The sequence below is a fragment of the Pelobates fuscus genome, chromosome 2 (genome assembly GCF_036172605.1).
Source record: "Pelobates fuscus isolate aPelFus1 chromosome 2, aPelFus1.pri, whole genome shotgun sequence".
Taxonomy (NCBI): Eukaryota; Metazoa; Chordata; class Amphibia; order Anura; family Pelobatidae; genus Pelobates; species Pelobates fuscus.
In genome coordinates, this window is record NC_086318.1 from 24,635,939 (window position 1) to 24,663,288 (window position 27,350).

A 27,350-nucleotide genomic window follows, 5' to 3' on the forward strand; every position below is an offset into this window, starting at 1 on the left:
CTTCACTTGTGCCATGTTCCTATGCAAAACTAAAAGACTTTTATTTACCACAATACAACTAGGGATGACTGGACCTTGATCTCAAGCCAGAATCATCTGATTAATGAAGGTATGACTTAATGAGAACATATACTTGTTTACTATACCATAATACAATCTATACTGTGAGTGTAATGTTCATAAAATAATTCCCAAATACCACATGGTAGCGTAATTGAAAGCTTCGTGAGGGGAGATATACTGCCTATAAAATAACAATACAATACAAGATGGCAGTTTTATTGTGTAATAAAACATCTTGTCTTTCATAAAATGATTTTCAACTATTGTCTATTCTTCAGTAGCACGCCTGGGGCAAAATGCTACTTTAGACTCTACAACATATTGTAAAATTGGTCCAAGTCATATAACATCTGTGTTCTACTACACACAAAGACGCACACACACACACACACACAGAATTTTGGGGTCAATCATTCACACACAGTGTTTCGAGCAGTCTTTAGCTTCCTTCTCAAAATGAAGCAGAGTTGCAATACTATTGTGTGATACATTGATGATATTTCAGCACGATTCAATGATGCTTAATTCCCAAGCTAATCAATGGGGATATTTCACCAACTTTTCAATGATTGCGTATCTCCTTCAAAATGTCCCTAGTTATGGATGCATTGGACAACAGACAAACAAGTTTGGACTTAGTTATTGGCTTGGAAAAAAATAGGTAATTAGTGATAAGTCAATGCTTTCTGAATATTTCGCATTGACATTCTATACCATAATATATTCGGTCAGTATTAGAAAGTGCGTTTCTTTGATAACTATATCTAACTACCACCTTCAGAATTATTTCGATTTTTTTCTTAGATGCTCTCTGTATCATTAATAATAATCTCTGCTTGCTATAAACACATACCTTAAATTATTGTAAAATTTGTAACATAGTAGGTATTTTTTCAGTTTTTTTACCTATCCCGTTTTCTTATAATGCAGTTTGGTTTAACACCACTAATGCCCAAATTTAGCACAATCTTGGCAGATCAATGACAAATGGATTGTCCTGACTGGCAGATACATTTTATAGGTGTGCCTTACAGTGTTCTACATTAAGTAGCCCTGTTTTCAATGATTTGCAGGGGTCACAGAGGCAGTTTGTTTAAAAAGCTGGTATTAACTTAAGGCAGCAAAACAGGATATGTATTTCCCAAATTTCATTGAGGGCGAATGTGATTCATGTCCTTGTTTTGTCTTTAATTAAGATTTCACCATGGCATCCTAACACAAGGAGAACCTCCTGGTGTTAATGTTCATTTTGGTCACCCCGATAAGTTTCAGAGGTGTTGAGAGGCCGAATGAAGACATTAGGGGGAAGTCGCAGAGAAGGTCAGAGAGTTCGTCTCGCTCCTCTAGCTCGTAGGTGGCATCATTCAGCATTCGTCGATGGAGGTGGCACGTCTGTTCAATCTTCAGTTTGTTGATGTCACTACGGAGTCTCATCAACTGCCTGGCCAGCTGCTGGTCTTGGAGACGCATTTCGGTCTAAAATACAGAAATGTGCATTAGTTTTGAAACAAATAATACATTTTAATTGAAAATAAGTAAACATGAATATCAGAGAGATCCAAAATAAAATAGCACCAGTATCAACTAAATAACGTTTAGAAGTTAATCAGCTTTTCACAAAAAGTCAGTAATCGTATGGTAGTTTTTAATCGTACATTCTCACACCCACCGCCCGGAAAGCTTACCCTTGGTATAATAGTTACATTCTGGTTAAAAGATAAACATGAAAGTCCATTAAACAAAAACAAATATACAGTAACAGTTGCCTGCCAATGAGTCTCCAGCTCACTGCAAAGCCACACATTGCTCAATCTTCCAGCATGGAACACCAGAGGTTAAACATATTATCGAAATGTGCACTTCTCTGTTTGGTAACATTTTCAATTGAAGCTTAAGCAGGAAAAATAAATCTTTGTGTTGGCTGAAACTCAGACATTTTCCACTTGAACAGAAGATGTGACATTTGAATTCTTTGTTAGCGGCTAGGAACGCCTTGTGCTTTGACAAATGTCTTTTCAGTCTAACAGATTCTTTGATGAGATGGGGAGTTTGTAAGGAAAGCGTTGTCAGTGGAGAGTACAACACAAGCTCCGAGCCAGTCAATACGGCACATGTACTCAGACACTAAGCGCCAACAGCTGAGGTTTACTAATGCTGTTTGCAAAAACGTGGAAAATGGGGAAAATAAAAGCTATGAAGAAAAACATGCGGTCCTACAATTAGCAGATAGGCAATGTTTTAGATTAACTTCTACATGATGGAAGATGATAGGATTTGCCTGACCTCTCTCATTAAACGGTTAAATGTCATTCATGTTTACTGGACTAAGCTATGTTTATTTTTGGGGATTAAAAAGTAATAGACAGCACCTCTAACTCCTTTTCAGAAACAGAGTTTAGTTGTATTGATGTATCATTATTTAAAGGCGAAATGTGGGCACAAAAACAAATGTATTGCTTTTGATAGCATGTAGCAGTAGCAAACTATGTGTTTTCGTTTTCCTAGCACTATAGTGCCCTGAGGGTGCCCCCACCCTCAGGGACCCCCTCCCGCCGGGCTCTGGTGGGAGGAAGGGGTTAAACTTACCTCTTTCTCCAGCACCGGGTGTGAAGCTCTCCTCCTCCTCTCCGCCTCCGATCCTCCCTTTCGGCTGAATGTGCATGCGCGGCAAGAGCTGCGCGTGCATTAAGCCGGTCTCATAGGAAAGCATTTATAATGCTTTCCTATGGACGCTGGCGTCTTCTCACTGTGATTTTCACAGTGAGAAGCACGCAAGCGCCTCTAGCGGCTGTCAGTGAGACAGCCACTAGAGGATTTGGAGGCTGGATTAACCCTATTATAAACATAGCAGTTTCTCTGAAACTGCTATGTTTATAATAAAAAGAGTTAATCCTAGAGGGACCTGGCACCCAGACCACTTCATTAAGCTGAAGTGGTATTGGTGCCTAGAGTGGTCCTTTAATACAATGCTCAGAAATGCATAGGATTACAAAAAACAAAACAAAAACAAACAACTGATTCTGCAAAACTATGAACAATAAGCCAGTCCATTTAGCCAAACCTTCATTCTAAAAGAATTCCTTTTTACTCTGTATGTACACAGCTACGCTGCTGAGCTGCTGTCATGTCTCTGCACAGGCCGACTAAACTGTGCTTGGTGAGTTTTATTGCCATGGAGCTCTGTGATACACTCATACACACTGCACATTACTGTGAGTTTTATTATTATGGAGTTCTGTGATACATTCATACACACTGCACATTACTGTGAGTTTTATTATTATTATGGAGCTCTGTGATACATTCTGTCTATCTATCCATCTATCTACCGGGGAATTATTGCCTGTTTGTATGTAAATAGTCGTAGGCAGAAGGATCAAGCCTGATTTTGTATAATGAGAGTAATAAAGATTCCATCATTGATTAACGTACTGAGCTACCCAACCTGTATCTGGAACAACAGTCTATGAGCACTTGTTTCAGGGCAAAACATGCCTTGCAAATTAATGAGCCCTGAACACCAGTATCAAACTCTGGTTAATTAAGGATAACACTTAAATCATTGTTCAGTGAGAAATCATGCTAATTGATTAAATGTTAATTAGAGAAATCTCATAGCTTTGCTGAGATCGAGGACCTTGTTCATCATTACTCGTCTTGTGATATAAACCAGAACTATCTGACTAATGTAACGAGGGCTTCTCGCACTGCAATGACATAGATCTATTAGAATTTATTAAAAGGGGAGCTCCAAATTCCCAACAAGTTATACCGTCACAGAAAATACTGAAAATCAGCTATAGCTCGTAGTAAGTGTTTTTTTCCACGCGATGCTCCATTTTAAAGAACAATGCATTTTAAATATGTAGAATGTGACATCACAATCCAGTTCAGTCCTGGCACAGCAAGGCACACATTGCATTGAAGGAGAAAGAGTTTATAATGATAGAGAGCACCCAGTTTCCAAGAGAGGGGCAAATGAAGTCATGAGGATAACTATATTTAAATTAAACATTTCTAGACCTCAGAAAGATATATTATAGGGAATAGATAAATGTGATATTAGGAATCTTTGGAAGGGACTTTTGCTTTTCAATAAACAAGCCCTGGGTAATTCATTAATCTCTGTCTACATTTTGCCATTTGGATTTCAATTCAGTACAATTCAAATATAACTGATATCGAGAAATGTTCCATCTTCGCCATTGTCATAGCTTGACTATTATATGTTTAATTTTGTAATACGGATTTCAATTTGCTACACTTTGGAGTTTAGTGAAGAATTGGCACTGACCATCAATCAACTAACTCGTGTTTTCAAGTTTCATGTTTTGCCCAATCCTCCTGACTCAATCATAGCTGACAGATTTTGTTACTTGATTGCTCCTCTTTCTTTGTAAACTCAATGGTATCTAACCCCTTCTCATCTCGACCTGTGACATCTCCCGGAATTATCTGTTCTTGGTCAATGATTTCCCCTTAATAATCATGCATTGACTTCCACTAACAAAAAGACCCAATCTGGCAATACTGGTCCCATCCAGGGGAAGATTACTTATGTGAGCAGTAAACCAAAGAGCTAAGGGGGGAATTATCCCTGGTGGGCAATATTATGGTATGGATCAGGGGTGCCCAAAGGGTAGATCTCCCAGATGTTTTAAAGCTACAGCTTCCATGATACTTTGACATTATAAAGGTATGCAGGCAGAGCCTCTTGGGAGTTGCAGTTCCACAACATATGTGGATCTATCTTATGGGCACCCCTGCTTTTGATAAAGCACTTGTATGAAAATTAGAATTTCACCATTAGGGGGTAAAATGATTATTCTTGCGACAAATGCATATACCAGGATAGCGGTTATTAGATATATAGACTGCTTACGTTTTATTATCCGATCATACTATAATTCCAATGTATTGCATATCTCTCCAGATCTCAGCTAGTTAACATAATTAGCCCTGTGGAATGTTCTGGATTAGCCCGACTCACTGGGTTTTAAAACTAGCCCAGTTCCCATATATTACTAACTGCTCAGGATCTGGGGAGTTTATTCAGTAATAGGATTTTGTTCTTTTTCTGGCCTTGAATGCCCGTTTGAGAATTTTTTATTTTTTTATAATTTGGTATTTACTTTTTCGTGTAAAAGAAAAAATCTACCAGAAATTAATAGTTTTTATTAATATTCTTGGGGACTGCTCAAGATATTTATCATGTTGGAAAATACAATGAATATCGAATTCAGGGTAATTTATATTTACAGTTGTTTAATTGTTGCTCACTCACTGTGTGCCGTGCTTGTAATAGTTTTTACTTTGTTTTTTGTTTTTTTAGAAAACCAAGGGGGTGCAGTGATTTATAATAATAAAAAAAAACTAAAATAAACCAAAAATAAAAATATTGTTTTTTTTTTAAATTAGAGTGCTCATGTAATCAACAAAAAAAAATCGAGCCATCTTCTCTATTTTTCCATATTCCCTTGTCTTGCTGCAAATATTAGTCTGTTTGTTGTGCAAAAAACATTTTCATATTTTTCTAGTTAAACTGAATTCTGATTTGGAATGCCTTCTGCGGTTCTTTCTATAATCCCATGTTATTCTGGCCTTTTGTTTTTCAAAATTTGACAATGTTTAATAAACATGGAATTATAAAAATAAAAATTTGGTATCTGTTTACTTAGCTACAGGTCAAGACATAACCTAGAAAGTTTGGGTAAATTTCAAAAAAATTCCAAAAACAATGGCCCTGGTCCTGGATAATGTCCAGCCTTAAAATTTACAGATACATTACGTTTTGTCTGCTATTGTCCCAAAACAAATTTCTCTCTCCTTAGCCATGTGAAATGTTGTTGAAATGCTACGGATTATAGTGGAAAACTTTCAAAGTTCTGTGGGACAATTTTACAGCATTATTAAGTGAACCACTCCAAAATGTCCTCGTTAAGATTTTAACACAACATCTTTGCAATTTGTTAATCTAATTAATTCCTATAAAGCCGCTCTTAGTGAAGTGAGTAGTTTATGACAATACAAGTCTACAAATTAGCCAAATATTTTTTTTTATATGTTCTTTCATTAGAGACCAGACTTACAATGAAAGGTGTGAATGGATTTTAAAGGATACTAAAAATTACTTGGATAACATTAAACCTGGTAGATATATTTTATAAAAAAACTGCTTATGCAATGCCCTGTGTATTTAGTGTATGTGTTACAAAAAATAAAGAATCCATATTATAATGTGTAAAGTACGTGCTATATTTTATCTCATGGACAATCATTAAATGCACAAAAACAAAAATCACTTACGAGTTCTTTCCTGAGCCAGTTTAAGGCCTCATCGATATTATCAAATCCATGTATTTTTCCTGGTGTGAGGGTCTTCTCTTCTGGAATACTTTTACTTTCGTGGACCTCTGTTATGTTCAAAGCGGCGCATGTTTCTTCACCAGATTCCTTTTTCTCATTTGCCTCTACTTTATGTTCTTCTTCTGAAGCCTTTGGGTTCTTCCATGTTTCATCCTCAAGTTTTGCTCTCCATTCTAGATAAGAAGGTCTACGTGTCTCCAATCTTAATTTCTCTGTTAAGGCCTTCAAGCTTCTCAGATGGTCATCAGGTTGAAGGGTTGAGTTACCTTCTCCATCCTGTTCAGTGTCTTCAATTTGTATCTTTGGTAAAGACATGGTGATGGCAAATATTCCACTTGGTTGCAATCCTTTAGACCACAAATAGTCATAAAGTGCGCATTGTGCCGCTTGTTTGGTTATGTAGAGTGGAAGCGGTGTCTTCCCTTCCTGTCTTCAAGTTGAGTTTGACAAGTTTGACTGATTCATCGGTTTGATTATAGTGTACAGCTCATCTAAAATAACAAAGCATCAAGCAATTTAATTAAAACATGACTAGTCTAGTGGATAAAATTACAAGGATTAAAAAATTATAATCTGCAGTTAATATTAAAAAACAATCCCTATTTCTTGTTCCAAAGTAAACTGAGCTATGTGGAGAATATGAGAACAAAATATGAAAAAATACCTGACAGTTCTTATTACTGGAACTAAATGAAAAGGGAACTCAGGGTGTTGCCGCACCTGGGGACTTTTCTAAGGTTAAATTACAATTGTATCCATTCTGTGAGCATATTCTGCACATTGTGATTTTCAATGAGAAGACCATAGTTCGGTCCATAACTGTATGGACAGTGTCCCAAATCTTTTGGGATTTTACTTCAGCACACTTGAGTTGAGAGAAACCCATGACAAGGTAAATGAACAACAGACTACGAGGTAAAATCTACATAGTAATTGTAGCCAAAGAAGTACCTTTGTCACTTGTCACTTGGGTCGGAAATGCGTGTTGGCAGCCCCCCACCCGAATTTTAATCTTTTGTGTTTTGCTCTGCACCCACTCATCCATAAATCCCACTTTGATTTTTTTGTTTCTCTAGTTACATATACATATGCCTAGACACACAGTCCCATACATACACATAGGTGTACATAGTCACATGCACGCATACAATCATGTGGACAAGCACGTTGCCACACAAACATACACAGTCACATTCACACAGACACACATGCACAGTCAGAGGCACACAGGCACACATCCAGATGCAAGAGTCAGATAGACACAGTAACAGAGTCAGATGCATACAGTTACATGCACGCAGTCACACTATGTCACATAGAGTCACACATGCAGACACACAGAATCATGCACAAAGTTACAACAATACACATAATCGATAGCACAGAGCGACACACATAGTCACAGTCACATACATAATCACAGTTACACACCACACACATAGTAACAGTCACACAGTCACATACAGGTACAGACACACACACAGTCATCAAACCTGACTCCTAAGTGGGCATGTGGAGACGGTGGCTGGGAGAAGATCAGAGGCAGGACAGTACCTGATGTCTAGTGGTTGGGGTAACAGGGACTCCTTACTGCTCCCTCCTCAACAAGTGTCCGTTATCAGGCAGTAGGTGCCAGTGGCAGAAGCCTACAAGACCCTCCCTGCAAGACCCTCCTGAAAGATAATGAAATGTTTTTCATCTTGCATGCTACAAAGAGTGAATGGTGGGATGGGGTTGCCCTGTGCACACCCCTCCTGCATGCCGGCCGGTGAAGTATGACCCCTGCCACAGATTGGCACGCTACTGACTGTAACACTTCGTAACCATAACTTCCAACAGCCCTGAATGTAGCAGAGCATAATTGGGGTCCTCAATCACCTTCCTGTGTTCCGCATCTGGGGACAGAAAGCACAACACCAACTCAAACTGGTCTCAGAACTGCTTTGTGCATAGCTAGCACTGTGTGGGCCTGGCCAGTGCATCTCTGTCTCTGTCTGACACACCAACTTATTTTCTGAATGGTCTGCATGACAATAAGTTGCAGTCTGCATGCCCGCTCATCTCACGTTTATACCTAACAATGTTAGGACATCCCTTTATTTTGTAACCCTTGTACATTTAAAGATCTATAAATGGAAATATCCTAACATTAAATCTGACATTCTGCATCCATTCATCTTTCACTTGTTTAATTTGTCAATGTTTCATTTTAAAGCTACTTGTTCAGGAATAAACAGCCCAAACAAGCAAATATGTGTCACTGTCCAAATACTTATGGACTCCTCTGTACGTATTATAAGCAGGATTCTCCTACTTTACTTTCCATGGCGATTTCTCCCCATTCAGCACTTTGCCAAAGAATTTCATCAGATGTTGTTTTTATAAATGGATCCATGAGTCTCTCCTTGCCTGTCCCCGTTGTCCAATCTGGTATTATGGCAATTAGATGGCAGTGTTATTGGTTGGACAATGGTGGCAATAGCATTTATTATAAATCCTTGTGTAACATTTTCAAATTATTTTATATTTTTGGCCAAACTTTTAAAATTATTTATTTTTTTCAAAATATTAGAATATAAAAAAAAAAAAATCATGTATAAAAAAAAAAAACTATTAAAATATTAAAATACTAAATACTTTGAAAAGCTTATACAAACATACTAAATTGAGTGTTAAACTATCAGCGTGTTAACAGGAACTTGTGTGTCATCCATTGTGCTACGTTTAGTGGGGGAAAAAAAAAAGAGTTTGGTACTTTCCTGGAAAAGTGAAAACAAATAATAAAAGAGAAACCTGTATTTATGGTATTTTTTATTATGATTTGAAGAGAGAGACTACTTTGACTCTCGTGGAAAAATCCATAATCCCCTAAGGGACGACCAGATACGCTGGATGAAACTTTGTGGATGTAATTGTTACCCCTTTCCCCCATAAAAAACAACAACCAAAAAATAAAAAGTCTCATGTACTGTACTATATGGAGAATCCGCTTTTGGATTTTAGAACACGATGCATTGATTTAAAAATAATGTTTGTCTCGGGATCTTCATTTTATTTTGCTGTGAGATGTCTTCCGATATTTAACATATACACTGCTCATAAATAACATTCGGCGTTATTCATCGAAGTGTCAGAAATTTTAACGCATTTAAAGTGAATTCCCCGTGTTATGCGAAAATAGCTGCACGAAATACAGAACGGACTAGGAGATATTTTTTTTCCAGTATAGCTTACGTGGTCTGAAATGTTTAATTAACTTTGAATTCCTGGCAAGTCACACTATAGTGAGAAATACAGAATATTACGAATCTATCTAAAAGCACGTGGTGACACAATGCCCCAGTACATTCTTGGTTATTTTTTTTTTTAACCTGTAGTGAATACTGTAAACCATTTGATGAAGGATCCAGGGATCTCCCAGAACCCTCTCAGAATGTGCTCTGAATACATTTATACGAGAAACTATGTTCAACACTCTAAGCTGTGATACAAGTCATGATTTGCTTCACTGGATCTCCTGCTTGTTCAATTGAGAAATAAATGGAGTTTCCCTCGACTTGAGAATTTCTTGCAAGATAGTGTGCACTTGCACTATATCACTGACTATAACAGGCCTCCCAACTGATACCGGAGAAACTGACGGAAGCCAAGCACAGAGAGATGGACACAGGTTTCTTCAGGAAGGAAGAGATTCTTTATTGGATCACCGATCGGGACTCAGAGGGACTAGCGTCACCAAAATACCACAAGTTCTGAGCCCCGGACAATAGTGCAGGCTCCTTATATAGGCATATAACTCCTCCCATATTAAGCTCCACCCGCACATTCTCTTAACCAATCAACACAAATAAGAATTAACTTCCTGTTTGACCGCATGGCTTGTCCAGCACAATGGAGGAGGGGAATACTATATCCTGTATTCTTGCACATGCTCCGTACACTACTGATCGTATCTTGCCTCGTGCAACCAACTGATCGATACGTCAGCATATGCACGTACACATGCCACGTGGTAATCTCGGCCTACTAAATTTATTTTTACCGAGATTCCACCACATTCCCCCCTTTGATGCCTCTTGATATTTTACAATTACTTGAGGCATCACATAACCTTAGTTTTGCTTACACCGCAAGTTACCTTGAACCAGACCAGACTTATCTTATGATGTGAATCTTTTAACACTCATCTTCCTGCATTGGTTCTCCTTGATCTAGAGCCTTATACTTATATATCGCCATTATCTGTGCAGCAGCCTTCCTCTCTGCTATACTTCCTATCAGGCTTTGCACAGACCTAACTACTAAGGGTATAAGACACGGTAGGAGTAGACACAACAGTAAAATCAGTAGGACTCCACCTACCACTGCCTTAAGCCCTCCAAACCACTCATACCAGCTACCAAACCAACTACTTGGATTGTACCCTTTCCATACCTGAGTAGGCACATGCGCTAGTTTAACCATATGGCTAGTAAGCTCAGCTATTGCTTGCCCTTCGTCATCTATTTGAAGACAGCAATTGCTTAGGTTAAACTTCCCACATACACCTCCCTCTACTGCCAAAAGGTAATCCAAGGCTAATCTATTTTGGTAGACTGCCGTCCTCATCCTGGTGTTATGCTTCGCTAGAAGATTGAGCGCTTGTGATGTTTCATTAGTGATAATCTCAACCACCGCCTGTAATCTTATAATGCGGTTGAGCATATAAATAGGGGTTCTATAACCAAAGGTACCATCTTCTGCCCATGTGGCTGGCCCATAATAATCTATGATACGCTGGGGAGGCCATTCATTATCTTCCCAGGTGCCTATCTCTAAGGGTCCCCTTTTCTTCCTATGATTCACATCATACACTTTAACACCTAAAGTCTCACCTGTTTCAATCGGTAACAAGAAGAAGGATGGTTTGAGCATACCCAACACACATGCCCCTTCCCAGTCCTGTGGCAACTCCGAATAGGCTTTCTTACCACAGATCCAGTACAAATTTGCTGGGGCTCTCCAGGTAGATGTGATGGATAAATCAAACCACACATCCTTTAAACTGGCATATCTGGCAAACGGGTTAGATGGTTCTGAGACATTTGAAGCCGACCACCAAGTTGTATTTTTAGTATCATCATCATAAGCTTTTTGCCCTAGACAAGTTAATTCTCCTACAGAAGTATTATACATTATTCCTTTCCTTGCTATGCAAACATAACCTATGATGGAGGTCTTTAATCTCCACTCAGATTTACCTCTAACACTCAAATGATAATCGGCTTGTGTAGATATTAGTTGGTCAACTGCCTCAGAACCGGACATTACCTCCTTTGCTTCCCAAGGCCATTGGTCTCCCATGTTAGTACCTCCACACACATAGCAGTTGGTAACATTAAGACTACCGGCAATACTTTCAGCTAGGTCAATGAACAGGTTTTTAGCGTTATGGGGGATCTTATTATCTATACTCATCTCTTCATAAAAGGAATGGTATACTTGATGAGTCTGGGAGGATACCGTATCAGTCTCTATTCCTATAAACAATAATGTCCCAGGATCTAAACCCGTCCCGTATATCTGAAACCCAAATAAATTTCCATACTTATCTAGGAACTTGTCGGGGTTATTAATAAGTATATGGACTGGGTTGCATTCCATAGACTTACAATAAGGGCTAGTCGGCAACTTAGTCACTATCATGTCTTTATCTACTGTCTGTCCCCAAGTCGCCCACCCCACACAAGACCAATATGGGCAAAAGTTATAGTCTTTATTTGGGCATCTAGGACTTACATACTTATTTTTACTACTGGGACAAATATATTTATCATTAGACCCATACGTCCTCTCCCATATAAGATCCCCACATACATTCCACGGCTTTCTACCACTTGATATCGCTTTACACGCATCAAATAGCAGAACACCCGAAGAATATACGGATTCTAACACCGTCTTATTAATTAGGGTCCCCTGAGGATCTCCATTCCTGAGAGTCAACCAAATTGTACGAGGTTGATACTCTGGACTGAAGCACTTAGGTTCTCCTACTCCTAAATGGCACACACTATAGTCTATATTTAGGTATCTACATCTTGATACCTCTCCTTTACATTCGTATTGTGAATGCCAAATTAGGGTTTGGGAAATATGGTTACCTGTTCTCGTAGTCTTAATGCATACCTCACAGCTAGGAGTGTCGGTACCTCTACCTTCCTGAATATAAAAACACATGTAAATAAACACAATCAAAAGCACATCTTTCGCCGTCATCCTCAGTCTTCGTCCGTGCGATGGAACCTCAGCTTCCAGGATGTGAGGGCTGCAGGGAATGGAGTTCTGCTCGTCTTCACAGGTGTCCCTTCGAGACTTTCCTGGCTTATACACTATGTGTTGGTAAGCGGACAGGCTTTATTATGGCCTTCTCACTCACACCTGTAACAATAAAATTTGTAATCCACAATAATTCCTCGTTACTCCGACTGAGTAGTGCGTTTCAACCGGATCTTGCAGGGATTCTCTGGATCTGCTGTAACTTGCCAAGAATCGACTGCTGCTGGTTTAACCCTGGAGTGATGTATCCACGGAGTTACTTCGGCTACTTTTATCGCTGTAGGGGTAGACAAAAGAACAACATAAGGACCTCTCCACTTGGGCCCTAACGGTACATTATTCCACTCTTTAATCCACACTTGGTCTCCTGGATGATAACTATGAACAGGGGGATAAATATTCACAGGTAATCTATCTTGTACCCATTTCTGTACCTCCTCCATAGTCTTACCCAACTCTACAACCTGCTGCCGGGTAATTCCTTCTCCCAACTGACTCAAATCCCCCCTTAAGTTACCAAGTACGGGAGGTGGTCGCCCATACATGATTTCAAAAGGAGAGAGGCCCATCCTTCTGGTAGGGGTACTGCGGATTCGCAATAGAGCTATGGGTAAGAGAACGTTCCACTTAAGTTGGGTTTCCTGACACATTTTAGCCAACTGGTTCTTAATAGTTCTATTCATTCTCTCTACCTTACCAGAACTCTGGGGTCTATATGCAGTATGAAGCCTCCACTTTATACCAAGCATATGAGTCAGTTGTTGTAGGCACTGGTGAACAAAAGCTGGACCATTGTCCGATCCTATAGAACAGGGTAGTCCATATCGGGGTATTATTTCTCGTAGCAGGAATCTTACAACTTCTCCTGCTTTCTCTGTACGAGTAGGACATGCTTCTACCCAGCCTGAATAGGTGCACACAATTACCAACAGGTAACGATGTCCACCCGATTTAGGCATTACTGTAAAGTCTATTTGTAGATCGGACATGGGGAGTCCCCCCATAAACTGGACTCCTGGTGGCTTTACTGGTCCTTGTCTTGCATTATTCTTAGCACACGTTACACATCTGCGTACAATGGCCTGAGTCAAGTTGGACAATCTTGGTATGTAGAAATGTTTCCTGAGAGATTCTTCAGTACTGTCTCTCCCAGAATGTGTCCCGTTGTGATAATTTTGGACAATTTCTACCGCTAGTGATGCTGGTATAACTATTCTTCCATCTTCTAGCTGATACCACTTGTTCTCCAAATACTTTCCCGGTTCAGTCTTTAACCACTCCTCTTCTTGAGCTGTATAAACTGGAGTCCATTGGGACAGTGGAGTTGGTATAAGAGCAGCTATATGCCCCACATACTCCTGTCTTCCTGATTCAGCAGCACGCTTAGCTGCACTATCTGCCATCCGATTTCCCTTGGTTACATCACCATCTCCTCTCAGATGCGCTCGACAATGTATGATACCGACTTCTTTCGGCTCCCACACTGCTTCCAATAGTTGTAGGATTTCGGCTGCGTATTTGATTTCTTTGCCTTCTGAATTCAGTAGTCCTCTTTCTTTATACAAAGCTCCGTGGGCATGAGTGGTTAAGAACGCATACTTAGAGTCCGTATAGATATTCACTCTTAAACCTTCAGCCAATTGTAACGCTCGTGTTAGTGCTATTAATTCTGCCTTTTGTGCTGATGTTCCTTTCGCCAGTGGCCGAGCTTCTATCACCTTGTCTATTGTTGTTACTGCATATCCTGCATAGCGGATCCCTTCTTTCACATAACTACTGCCGTCGGTATAATATTGAACATCGGGGTTCTGGATGGGAAAATCACGAAGATCTGGTCTACTTGAAAATACTTCATCCATTACTTCCAAACAATCATGTTGACTTTCAGTAGGTTGCGGCAAAAGGGTAGCTGGATTTAAGGTGTTTACAGTCTCTAAATGCACTCTTGGGTTTTCACACAACATTGCTTGATACTTGGTCATACGGCTGTTACTAAACCAATGATTTCCTTTGTAATCCAACAACGTCTGTACTGCATGTGGGACTCGTACATAAAGTTCTTGACCCAGAGTGAGTTTATCGGCTTCAGCTACTAGCAGGGCGGCTGCAGCTACGGCTCTTAGACAAGGTGGAAGTCCGCTGGCCACTGCATCCAATTGCTTAGACATATAGGCAACAGGTCTTTGCCATGATCCCAAGTACTGTGTCAATACTCCCACAGCCATTCTTCTTTGCTCATGTACATATAAGTAGAATGGTCGTGTGTGATCAGGTAGACCTAATGCTGGGGCACTCATCAAAGCCTTCTTCACATCTTCAAATGCCGTTTGCTGTTCTTGGGTCCATAAGAAGGGGTCGTGCTCTGTACCTTTGATAGCTGCGTACAGAGGTTTTGCCAGTATCGCATAGCTGGGAATCCATATCCTACAGAAGCCTGCTGCCCCCAAGAATTCTCGCACTTGTCTTCTATTCTTGGGTATTGGTATTTGGCAGACAGCTTCTTTTCTCTCTGGCCCCATAATCCTTTGACCTTCAGAGATATGGAATCCCAGATACTTGACAGTTGGCAAACACAACTGAGCCTTCTTCCTGGACACCTTGTATCCTGCCTTCCAGAGAATATGTAGTAGATCGTGCGTTGCTTGCTGACATTTTTCTTTTGTAACTGCTGCTATCAACAAGTCATCTACATATTGTAACAATACACATTCTCCTGGGATAGACTCGAAATCCAGTAGATCTTGACTTAGAGCTGAACCAAATAGGGTAGGTGAATTTTTAAACCCTTGGGGCAGTCTTGTCCAAGTCATTTGGCGTTTTGAGCCCGTTACAGCGTTCTCCCATTGGAAAGCGAAAATACATTGACTTTCTGCGGCAATTCGGAGGCAAAAGAAGGCATCTTTGAGATCTAAGACTGTGAAGTAAGTAGCCCCGCCCGGAATTAAAGCAAGCAGGTTATATGGATTGGGTACAACTGGATGTATACTAACAACCGCATCATTGACTGCTCTCAAGTCCTGCACAGGTCGATACTCATCTGTACCGGGCTTTTGAACAGGCAGCAATGGGGTGTTCCAGGGGGAAGTACAGAATTTTAGGATACCATACCGTATGAACTTATTCAGATAGGATTGGATGTTCTTCTTAGCCTTCTGTGGGATGTGGTATTGTCTTAGGCTCACTGGATAAACCCCAAGTTTCAGTTCAATTTTTATAGGTGGAATATTGCGGGCCAGTCCTGGTGGGTTGTTCTCTGCCCAAACTCCTGGTATGTTAAACAATGTCTCATCACTCCTAGGGTTTTGGCTAGTCAACACTGTATAAAGTCGCCACTCTTCTTCCTTTGGTACGGATAAAGTCATAATACCTGAAGGTCCATTAAACTTTAAGGATGTTGTTCCATTTGGTAGGAACGTAATCTGCGCTTGTAATTTTGATAGCATATCACGTCCCAGCAATTGGACTGGACATTCAGGCATATAAAGGAATTGGTGTTTTACTACGTGGCCTCCCAATGTACAGAGTCGACTTTTAAGAACCGGTTTTTCAGCACTTCTTCCAGTTGCTCCTATTACAGTAATAGTCCTTCCAGATGGAGGAGCAACTAGATTAGTCACCACTGAATGTTCAGCACCAGTGTCGATCATGAACGCACTCCTTTTTCCCCCTATTGATACATCGACCATAGGCTCCGCTCGACCAAGGGGGATGGAGCCCGGTCGGTATCAATAGTCCTCCATGACCGTGTCAGCCAATCCTACAAAGTCCCTACCTTCTCTATCGCGGGACCTTTGCGCTGCTGGAATGTACCTGTCTTCCCTAACACTTCCTCTGTTTCCATTACTCCCTCTATAACCATTACTCCCTCCGGGGCCTCCTCTACCTCTCGCTCTGCCTCTAAAGTTTCCGTAGCCTGCCCTGGGTTGGTCTCTCTCGTACTGCTCTCTTTGCGGACATTCGTTCCTCCAATGCCCTTCTTCCTTGCAATACGCGCATTGATCCCTACTCAAAGGCTCTCTACTCCATCTATTATTGCCTCTATCTGGGCCCCGTTTATCTACGCCTGCGATCGCTACCGCTAGCATATCAGCCTTTTTACGCATCTTGCGCTCTTCCTCTTTCTTACTTTCTGTATCCCTGTTCATATAGACCTTATTTGCTACCTCCATTAGTTGGGTGATGGACATACCTGCAAACCCTTCTAACTTTTGTAGCTTGCGCTTAATATCCCCGTATGCTTGGCTGACAAAGGCGGAGTTAACCATTCGGGAATTGTCTGCGTCTTCCGGATTAAAGGGGGTATACAAGCGGTATGCCTCCAATAATCGGTCATAAAAGACACTGGGCGCTTCATCGCTTTTCTGGATCACCTCAACTGTCTTCGACATGTTAATGGCTTTCTTTCCTCCTGCTTTCATGCCAGCAATTATAGCGTCTCTATAGGCTCTGAGTTGAACCATATCAGCACCATTTACGTTCCAATCGGGATCAGTGTTGGGATAATGTGTTGCGGCCCATGCTGCTGGATTAGCTTGGTTCAAAACACGGGCTCTATCCTCTAGTGCTTTTATGGCTGCTTGATTTATTCTTGTCCTTTCCTCATTGTTAAATAAAGTCATTAGTAACTGCGGGCAATCAGCCCATGTCGGATTATGCGTCTGTACTATTGAGGTGAACAGATCAGTCATAGCTTGTGGTTTCTCAGTATACGAGGAATTATGGGTCTTCCAGTTTAAAAGATCGGTTGTGGTAAATGGGACATATACGAAGACTGGGTCAGCGTGTGCCATTTGACCTGCGGCATCGATATAAGCTGACCCAGGATTCAGACGAAGAGGCATCTGATAGTGCTTTAATTTTTGGGCACCAGTCAACTGTCGGGTTTGGATGGGGCTACGTAGAGAGGCGTCAGTCATGGGTTCCGGTCGGGGAGAGATAGGGTATGGGGATGTGGGAGGTTGGTTTTGGGAAAAGGTCGTAAATAAAACACTTCGAGCCGAGCTAGATGAAGCTTGACCGGAAGTCTGAAGTGGCGCCAAATCAGGATATTCGTTTCTAATGGGGGTGGGTTCTGGTTCCGGAAGGGGAGATTTAGTACGAGGGGGGGTGGATCCTGTACTGGAGGAGGAAGCGGAAGTGGATGGGGGTAATGAGGGGAGGGCTGCAGGACTTCCTGCGTTTGCGTCACTTCTTCTTAACGGAAAGTAAGGGGGCGGCAAAGGGATCTCGGACTCAGGGGGCGTGTCCAAAATGGGCCTGACACCAGTCCTAGTGGACGAACAAGTCCTAGCTACCATGAGGCGACACTGCTCCTCGTGGCATGTCTGGAGCCATTTTGGCGAGTCATTTACGGCCTGTCTCCAACAGTCAATATAAGGAAACTGGCCGTAAAGTTCAGGCCTACCTGATACAGCCACGTGTAAGCGCTGTACCAGAGTTAGATCCAAACTGCCACGTGGCGGCCATGCCGCAACCAAAGTAGGCCACTCCCTAGTACACAAAGTGACCAAACGTACAGGAGACATTTTAACCCCAAAATCACAAGTTTTGAATCCCTTTTTAAAATTCTTCACCATACAACCTAAGGGATCCGGAATCGTTGACTGCGACGCACCCATACTTAACAATGGAACGTCGTCGACAACGAATACTATACACGCGTACTATTCAACAGTCACACCCGTTTCCTCTGGCAACAGCACCACGTGGTACGGTTACCAAGTGAAACGTACACAATAACAATAAACACTCAGGGAATTCCCGTACACACACAGCTGTTACACCAGTCACTATATAATCAATATTATGCCCTTTGGCGTAACTATACAGTCACCCACGCTATAATTCTCTATATACGAATTACCCGTCTATAACACACCCCAGTAACATCGTCTTTTACAAATAGCGGTTACAGTACGGTTAGCATAGGTCAAAGCACAAGTTAAGGTCACAATACAATTATTAGTGGTTATGGTGTTAAACATGCAATGGACAACAATGATTAGTACTTATATACAGTGTCAGTAAATATACAGGGTTATGGTACCGTGCACTATAATACAGCAACACACTATTAACACTCTCGCTAGACGGCTGAGCTCGCGCTATCTAACAAGATATACACTTTACTAAACAATCGTTAACACATTTACAATTCCCAACTAAACTATTGGCCAGTACCTTGAATGGACTACCTAAAACTATATACACCCGTTTTGGTTAGCCACACTGCCCAATCACCACATATATAGCGAGCTAGAGAACCGAATTTACACAGGCGCCTCTTAGTCGCACTATCAAAAGTCTAGTGGGTTCCAAATTTACACGCCTTCCCACTTAGCCCAGATAGGATGAGAACTAGCGAACCGAATTTACACAGGCGCCGCTTAGTCTCCCGGTCCCTCCGACCTAGCGAACGTAATATACACCCTAGAACGCTAGTCTAGACAAGACACCGGTGTCCGGCTAGGGCTATTTACACCAGGACCCCGCCTGACTAACCAAATCAAACGGTCTGACTAAAGAGCGTTCGATCGAGCGGTGCGCCTTCGCTCCTTCCCTCCGACAGAGGGGGCAGATACACAGATTCAAACCCCTTTGGGCCTACCGCACAATCGGTATACCCCTAGTGGGTCCTGCCGTCTAAAACAGCAGTTGTCTTACCTCCTCGTTCCTGAACCTGAGTTCACACTCATCGACGGGGACACCCCAGCACTTCTCACGTAGAGGCCGATGATCTCCTGGACAACAGACCAGTGGCGCCGAGACGAAGGGAGGTCCACGCAGAAGTTCAGGGGTGCAGCCGTAGAGAACGTGGGCAAAGATAGACCGTCTCACGCCTCTGCCTCTCAGCTACCGTTGAACGATGAGTTTCCCGGCCAATGCACCAAATGATACCGGAGAAACTGACGGAAGCCAAGCACAGAGAGATGGACACAGGTTTCTTCAGGAAGGAAGAGATTCTTTATTGGATCACCGATCGGGACTCAGAGGGACTAGCGTCACCAAAATACCACAAGTTCTGAGCCCCGGACAATAGTGCAGGCTCCTTATATAGGCATATAACTCCTCCCATATTAAGCTCCACCCGCACATTCTCTTAACCAATCAACACAAATAAGAATTAACTTCCTGTTTGACCGCATGGCTTGTCCAGCACAATGGAGGAGGGGAATACTATATCCTGTATTCTTGCACATGCTCCGTACACTACTGATCGTATCTTGCCTCGTGCAACCAACTGATCGATACGTCAGCATATGCACGTACACATGCCACGTGGTAATCTCGGCCTACTAAATTTATTTTTACTGAGATTCCACCACACAACAGTCTGGCTTTTGGCAGGATAGTCACGAGTTAAGGGTTCTGTCCAATCGTCCAGCTTTAGTTCCCTGGTGTCCAGCATCTGGGGACATCAGAGAACTGTCTCCAGGCATAGTCCCTGCATGGCACTGAAGGTTGGAGGCCAACTAGGCAGTCTGTCATTTATGCAGGTCGTTAATGATCTGGGTAGCGTCACTGGTGATACCAACTCAGTGCCCTGCCCATCGCGTCCTGGTTCCCCCTCCCCCTCGTGAATGTTGGTAGGTATAGATTAAACCACAAACTTAGAACATCACCTATAGCTATAGATAAGTAGAAGATTCACAAAGGCTCTATATTTGTGAGTATAAATTCTTTATTTATATTGCAAACTTTGTCTTTAATCAATATTATACTATCTACAGCTTTCTATTTAATGAGTCTGATAAACAAAATGAAAAAGAATAAAGAATATCTCATATGTCCTAAAGTAAGGGAGGGGACGCATCGATGGATCCACAAGTCTTTCACACCAGAGCTGGGTACGTAGCTCTGCAAAGTGTACATTTTCCATTTTACCTCACCATGTGTGGGTTTGCACTATTTTGCTATTTTATTGTGTTTAAACACAGCACTTACTGTACCTCCCTCTACTGTAATGTAACCTGTAAAGTGCTGAGTACACCTGTTATTGCTATATAAATAAAATATACATACACTGTATACCTTCTGCACTTACTGTACCTCCATCTACTGTAATGTAACCTGTAAAGTGCTGAGTACACCTGTTATTGCTATATAAATAAAATATACATACATTGTGTTATTGTCAGGGTACTCACCTGTGAGACAGACGGCCAGACGTGGTCGCTCTTGGAATTCCCAACAGGGGACTTGAACCGGGGTACTTATCTATCCTAGTCCTGCTCTCTGCCTCTGAGCCACAGCAGCTTTACCAGAGACTTCTGATTCCGGTCTTGTTCACCCTGGCTTGGCTACTACACCAGGGGCTGCACCTTGACTTGGCTGCTTCTCACCTGACTCTGATCTTCATCAGCAGGGTATTTAAACCCAGCCTCGCCCTGTACTCCTTGTCAAGTCTTTGATCTGTGTTCCTGTGTCGTACCAGTGTTCCTGTTTATTCTGCTTCGTATATTTGACCTCGGCTTGTGACTACGTTTATTCTAACCTCTGGCATCCTTTGACCTCGGCTATCCCTCGACTATCCTGCTGGTTCTGTCCTTGCCTGTCCTGCGAATTTGGTACTGCATCCTGCACAGCCCCCGTGCACAGACCCACAGGCCAGGTGAATTCTTACCTGACCACCTCGGCCTGTGGCTATCTGCAAGGGTGAGCGACATATCTGCGCTACAGACTCCCAACTCAGGTAAGACCCTGACAAAAGACTTGACCAATATGGAGTCCGCAGAAATGTGCTCACCCTCACTCCAGCAAGTGTCCAGCCTGGCCCAGATTGTTTCGGAGTTGCAGCAGGAACTTTTTTCTCTTAAAGGCGCAGTACATCCAGCTCCGGAACCCTTTGTCATCCTGCCCGACAGATTTGATGGTAACTACACGTCCTTCCAGTCATTCAGGATGGATTGCGAGGTATTGTTCTCTTTAAAGCCTCGAACTTACGCCACGGATTTCATCAGGGTCAGAGCGGCTATCAACCTGTTGTCTGGACGCATTAAAGTTTGGGCTTACCGAATGTTGCAGAGGAAGAGTCCTGTCCTTGTCAGCTGGGAGTCCTTTATTATTGCTTTGGACTCACAGTGCAGGACCACTAAGCCCAAGCCAGCTCCACCTACTAAAAAATCGCGGAGTCTACGTCACCACACCCCGGTGATACCCTCTTATGATCCAGTTCCCAGGAGAACTCCAGAGGTATCCTGTGTTCAACTTGATCCTGAGGAACCTATGCAAATTGGACGTGTCCACTGCAAAGTCACACCGGGGGAGAGGGACCGAAGGAGAAGCCATGGTCTGTGTTTTTACTGTGGAGAAGGTGGACACTTCATCACGCTTTGTCCTGTTCGCCCTCCTAGACCTCCTGCTCCAGAGTCGTCTGCCTTTACTACCAAAGTTGCTTCCTGTATTACCACCACTACTTCCTGCCCACTTGAAAAGGATTTACCTAAGGATTGTGTCATTGCTTCTAATGGCACTACGGTCTGTAAAAAAGACCTGGAAGTGTTCGAAAAAGCACTGCTAGCTGCGAGCACTGTCCCTCCCGAAGTTGTGGAAGTTTTTGTCACCCCTACCCGGAACCTAGACCGATCGTCAGCTGTACCAGAAGCTGGTACTGGGAAATCCCGAGCTAATCAGGGATCCCATACTGAGGACTTTCACTATGGGGACTCAACGGATTCTGAGAGTGACTCTGGTGAGATGGATTATTTCAATGAGGAGCCTACCTGCGCCCAGAGGTCGTTTTTGAAGGGGGAGGTACTGTCAGGGTACTCACCTGTGAGACAGACGGCCAGACGTGGTCGCTCTTGGAATTCCCAACAGGGGACTTGAACCGGGGTACTTATCTATCCTAGTCCTGCTCTCTGCCTCTGAGCCACAGCAGCTTTACCAGAGACTTCTGATTCCGGTCTTGTTCACCCTGGCTTGGCTACTACACCAGGGGCTGCACCTTGACTTGGCTGCTTCTCACCTGACTCTGATCTTCATCAGCAGGGTATTTAAACCCAGCCTCGCCCTGTACTCCTTGTCAAGTCTTTGATCTGTGTTCCTGTGTCGTACCAGTGTTCCTGTTTATTCTGCTTCGTATATTTGACCTCGGCTTGTGACTACGTTTATTCTAACCTCTGGCATCCTTTGACCTCGGCTATCCCTCGACTATCCTGCTGGTTCTGTCCTTGCCTGTCCTGCGAATTTGGTACTGCATCCTGCACAGCCCCCGTGCACAGACCCACAGGCCAGGTGAATTCTTACCTGACCACCTCGGCCTGTGGCTATCTGCAAGGGTGAGCGACATATCTGCGCTACAGACTCCCAACTCAGGTAAGACCCTGACAGTTATTACTGCACTTACTGTACCTCCCTCTACTGTAATGTAACCTGTAAAGTGCTGAGTACACCTGTTAGCGCTATATAAATAAAATATACAAACATTGTGTTATTACTGCACTTACTGTACCTCCCTCTACTGTAATGTAACCTGTAAAGTGCTGAGTACACCTGTTAGCACTATATAAATAAAATATACATACACTGTATACCTACTGCACTTACTGTACCTCTTTATACTGTAATGTAACACGTAAAGTGCAGAGTACACCTGTTATTGCTATATAAATAAAATATACATACATTGTGTTATTACTGCACTTACTGTACCTCCCTCTACTGTAATGTAACCTGTAAAGTGCTGAGTACACCTGTTAGCGCTATATAAATAAAATATACATACACTGCATACCTACTGCGCTTACTGTACCTCCCTCTACTGTAATGTAACCTGTAAAGTGCTGAGTACACCTGTTATTGCTATATAAATAAAATATACATACATTGTGTTATTACTGCACTTACTGTACCTCCCTCTACTGTAGTGTAACCTGTAAAGTGCTGAGTACACCTGTTAGCGCTATATAAATAAAATATACATACACTGTATAACTACTGCACTTACTGTACCTCCCTCTACTGTAATGTAACCTGCAAAGTGCTGAGTACACCTCTTAGCGCTATATAAATAAAATATACATACACTGCATACCTACTGCACTTACTGTACCTCCCTCTACTGTAATGTAACCTGTAAAGTGCTGAGTACACCTGTTAGCGCTATATAAATAAAATATACATACACTGTATACCTACTGCACTTACTGTACCTCCCTCTACTGTAATGTAACCTGTAAAGTGCTGAGTACACCTGTTAGCGCTATATAAATAAAATATACCTACTGCACTTACTGTACCTCCCTCTACTGTAATGTAACCTGTAAAGTGCTGAGTACACCTGTTGGCGCTATATAAATAAAATATACATACACTGTATACCTACGGCACTTACTGTACCTCCCTGTACTGTAATGTTACCTGTAAAGTGCTGAGTACACCTGTTAGCGCTATATAAATAAAATATACATCCACTGTATACCTACTGCACTTACTGTACCTCCCTCTACTGTAATGTAACCTGTAAAGTGCTGAGTACACCTGTTAGCGCTATATAAATAAAATATACATACACTGTATACCTACTGCACTTACTGTACCTCCCTCTACTGTAATGTTACCTGTAAAGTGCTGAGTACACCTGTTAGCGCTATATAAATAAAATATACATCCACTGTATACCTACTGCACTTACTGTACCTCCCTGTACTGTAATGTTACCTGTAAAGTGCTGAGTACACCTGTTAGCGCTATATAAATAAAATATACATCCACTGTATACCTACTGCACTTACTGTACCTCCCTGTACTGTAATGTTACCTGTAAAGTGCTGAGTACACCTGTTAGCGCTATATAAATAAAATATACATACACTGTATACCTACTGCACTTACTGTACCTCCCTCTACTGTAATGTAACCTGTAAAGTGCTGAGTACACCTGTTAGTGCTAAGTATATTAAGTAACATTTAGAAAATAATATGCAGAAAGGAATTTGTGAAATAAATAAGTAATCTTCATGTTACACAGTAACCAGTTTATTGTAACAAAGAATGAAGCATTGCCAGGACTGGCCACACCTTTGTGTATACATACACCCACATAAATACTATAACACATCATTGACAGCACTAGCTAGTGAGGGCATGTTCAGGGTGATAAATCGGTTTTCCTCTTGTGAAATAGCAGGATTATGAGCTAAGCTGAAGGTTCCGTGCTCACACCTCCCATTTAGCCCCTGGGTGAGAGACTTCCTGTGCTGTTAATTGCTAGTCTTCCCAAAATAATAATAAAAAAAAAAAATAAAAAAATATCTTTTGTCTGCAAAGCCATTCTTTGTATGTGTGATGGAACTGCGGGAATAGAAAAACAATAAGTCCCTTTCTCCTTTCCTTCCGTGATGATTATTTGCCAAGTAAAAACAGAAATTTAAAATGAGTTCCGCTCTATATTTATTCCATAATATAGCGCCGTCTTGTTTCAACCTGACACTCTCTACTGGATAAACATGTGGAATTTGCAGATTGTGTGAGGGAAATCATAAAATGATCCTGCTCTACAGTACAAAAAAAAACCCATATTAAAAATAGTTCTAAGCAGCCACCATGCATTATGTTGTGAGTTTTAGAGACAGCAATATAACTATCAGTAATGAGCATAATTACCGTTATTTACTAACGTGAGTTAAATTCAAAGTGAATTTCAAATCCCCCCCATTGTAATTTATGGCCCCTCATTGCTATTCAGAAATATGCCCCCTGGTTATTATATCATGACATCATTTGTTAACAGAATTTATAAAAAAATTTTTTAAAACACCTAATCTAGGCAAAAATAATGGGGGTTTAGTTACATTATATGATCATACATTGCACAAGCCTGCCACAACGTCAATGTACCCCATCTTTGGCAGGTCCTACTTTAACAGCCTAATGTCCGCTCTTATGGGATTAATTGTGGCTCTCTGCAGTGTGGTGGAATCTCGGTAAAAATAAATTTAGTAGGCCGAGATTACCACGTGGCATGTGTACGTGCATATGCTGACGTATCGATCAGTTGGTTGCACGAGGCAAGATACGATCAGTAGTGTACGGAGCATGTGCAAGAATACAGGATGTAGTATTCCCCCTCCTCCATTGTGCTGGACAAGCCATGCGGTCAAGCAGGAAGTTAATTCTTATTTGTGTTGATTGGTTAAGAGAATGTGCGGGTGGAGCTTAATATGGGAGGAGTTATGTGCCTATATAAGGAGCCTGCACTATTGTCCGGGGCTCAGAACTTGCTGTATTTTGGTGACGCTAGTCCCTCTGAGTCCCGATCGGTGATCCAATAAAGAATCTCTTCCTTCCTGAAGAAACCTGTGTCCATCTCTCTGTGCTTGGCTTCCGTCAGTTTCTCCGGTATCATTTGGTGCATTGGCCGGGAAGCTCATCGTTCAACGGTAGCTGAGAGGCAGAGGCGTGAGACGGTCTATCTTTGCCCACGTTCTCTACGGCTGCACCCCTGAACTTCTGCGTGGACCTCCCTTCGTCTCGGCGCCACTGGTCTGTTGTCCAGGAGATCATCGGCCTCTACGTGAGAAGTGCTGGGGTGTCCCCGTCGATGAGTGTGAACTCAGGTTCAGGAACGAGGAGGTAAGACAACTGCTGTTTTAGACGGCAGGACCCACTAGGGGTATACCGATTGTGCGGTAGGCCCAAAGGGGTTTGAATCTGTGTATCTGTCCCCTCTGTCGGAGGGAAGGAGCGAAGGCGCACCGCTCGATCGAACGCTCTTTAGTCAGACCGTTTGATTTTGTTAGTCAGGCGGGGCTCTGGTGTAAATAGCCCTAGCCGGACACCGGTGTCTTGTCTAGACTAGCGTTCTAGGGTGTATATTTTGTTCGCTAGGTCGGAGGGACCGGGAGACTAAGCGGCGTCTGTGTAAATTCGGTTCGCTAGCTCTCATCCTATCTGGGCTAAGTGGGAAGGCGTGTAAATTTGGAACCCACTAGACTTTTGATAGTGCGACTAAGAGGCGTCTGTGTAAATTCGGTCCTCTAGCTCGCTATATATGGTGATTGGGCAGTGTGGCTAACCAAAACGTATGTAGATTGTTTTTAGGTAGTCCATTCAAGGTACTGGCCAATAGTTTAGTTGGGAATTGTAAATGTGATAAAGATTGTTTAGTAAAGTGTATATCTTGTTAGATAGCGCGAGCTCAGCCGTCTAGCGAGAGTGTTAATAGTGTGTTGCTGTATTATAGTGCACGGTACCATAACCCTGTATATTTACTGACACTGTATATAAGTACTAATCATTGTCGTCCATTGCATGTTTAACACCATAACCACTAATAATTGTATTGTGACCTTAACTTGTGCTTTGACCTATGCTAACCGTACTGTAACCGCTATTTGTAAAAGACGATGTTACTGGGTGTGTTATAGACGGGTAATTCGTATATAGAGAATTATAGCGTGGGTGACTGTATAGTTACGCCAAAGGGCATAATATTGATTATCTAGTGACTGGTGTAACAGCTGTGTGTGTACGGGAATTCCCTGAGTGTTTATTGTGTTATTGTGTACGTTTCACTTGGTAACCGTACCACGTGGTGCTGTTGCCAGAGGAAACGGGTGTGACTGTTGAATAGTACGCGTGTATAGTATTCGTTGTCGACG

General features: G+C 42.1%; 1 protein-coding gene across 1 annotated transcript in view; it reads right to left on the minus strand.

Annotated features, from left to right (window-relative positions):
- Nucleotides 1-541: 541 nt before the first annotated feature.
- FAM167A (family with sequence similarity 167 member A) overlaps nt 542-27,350 on the minus strand; it is a 61,031-nt gene continuing 34,222 nt past the window's right edge. Inside the window, exons 2-3 of the mRNA XM_063442017.1 lie at nt 6,370-6,920; nt 542-1,539 (exon numbers count right to left, since the gene is read on the minus strand). Of these exons, the coding sequence (XP_063298087.1) occupies nt 1,276-1,539; nt 6,370-6,744 (639 nt within the window). The 5' untranslated portion in view covers nt 6,745-6,920 and the 3' untranslated portion in view covers nt 542-1,275. The remainder of the gene's footprint in view (nt 1,540-6,369; nt 6,921-27,350) is intronic.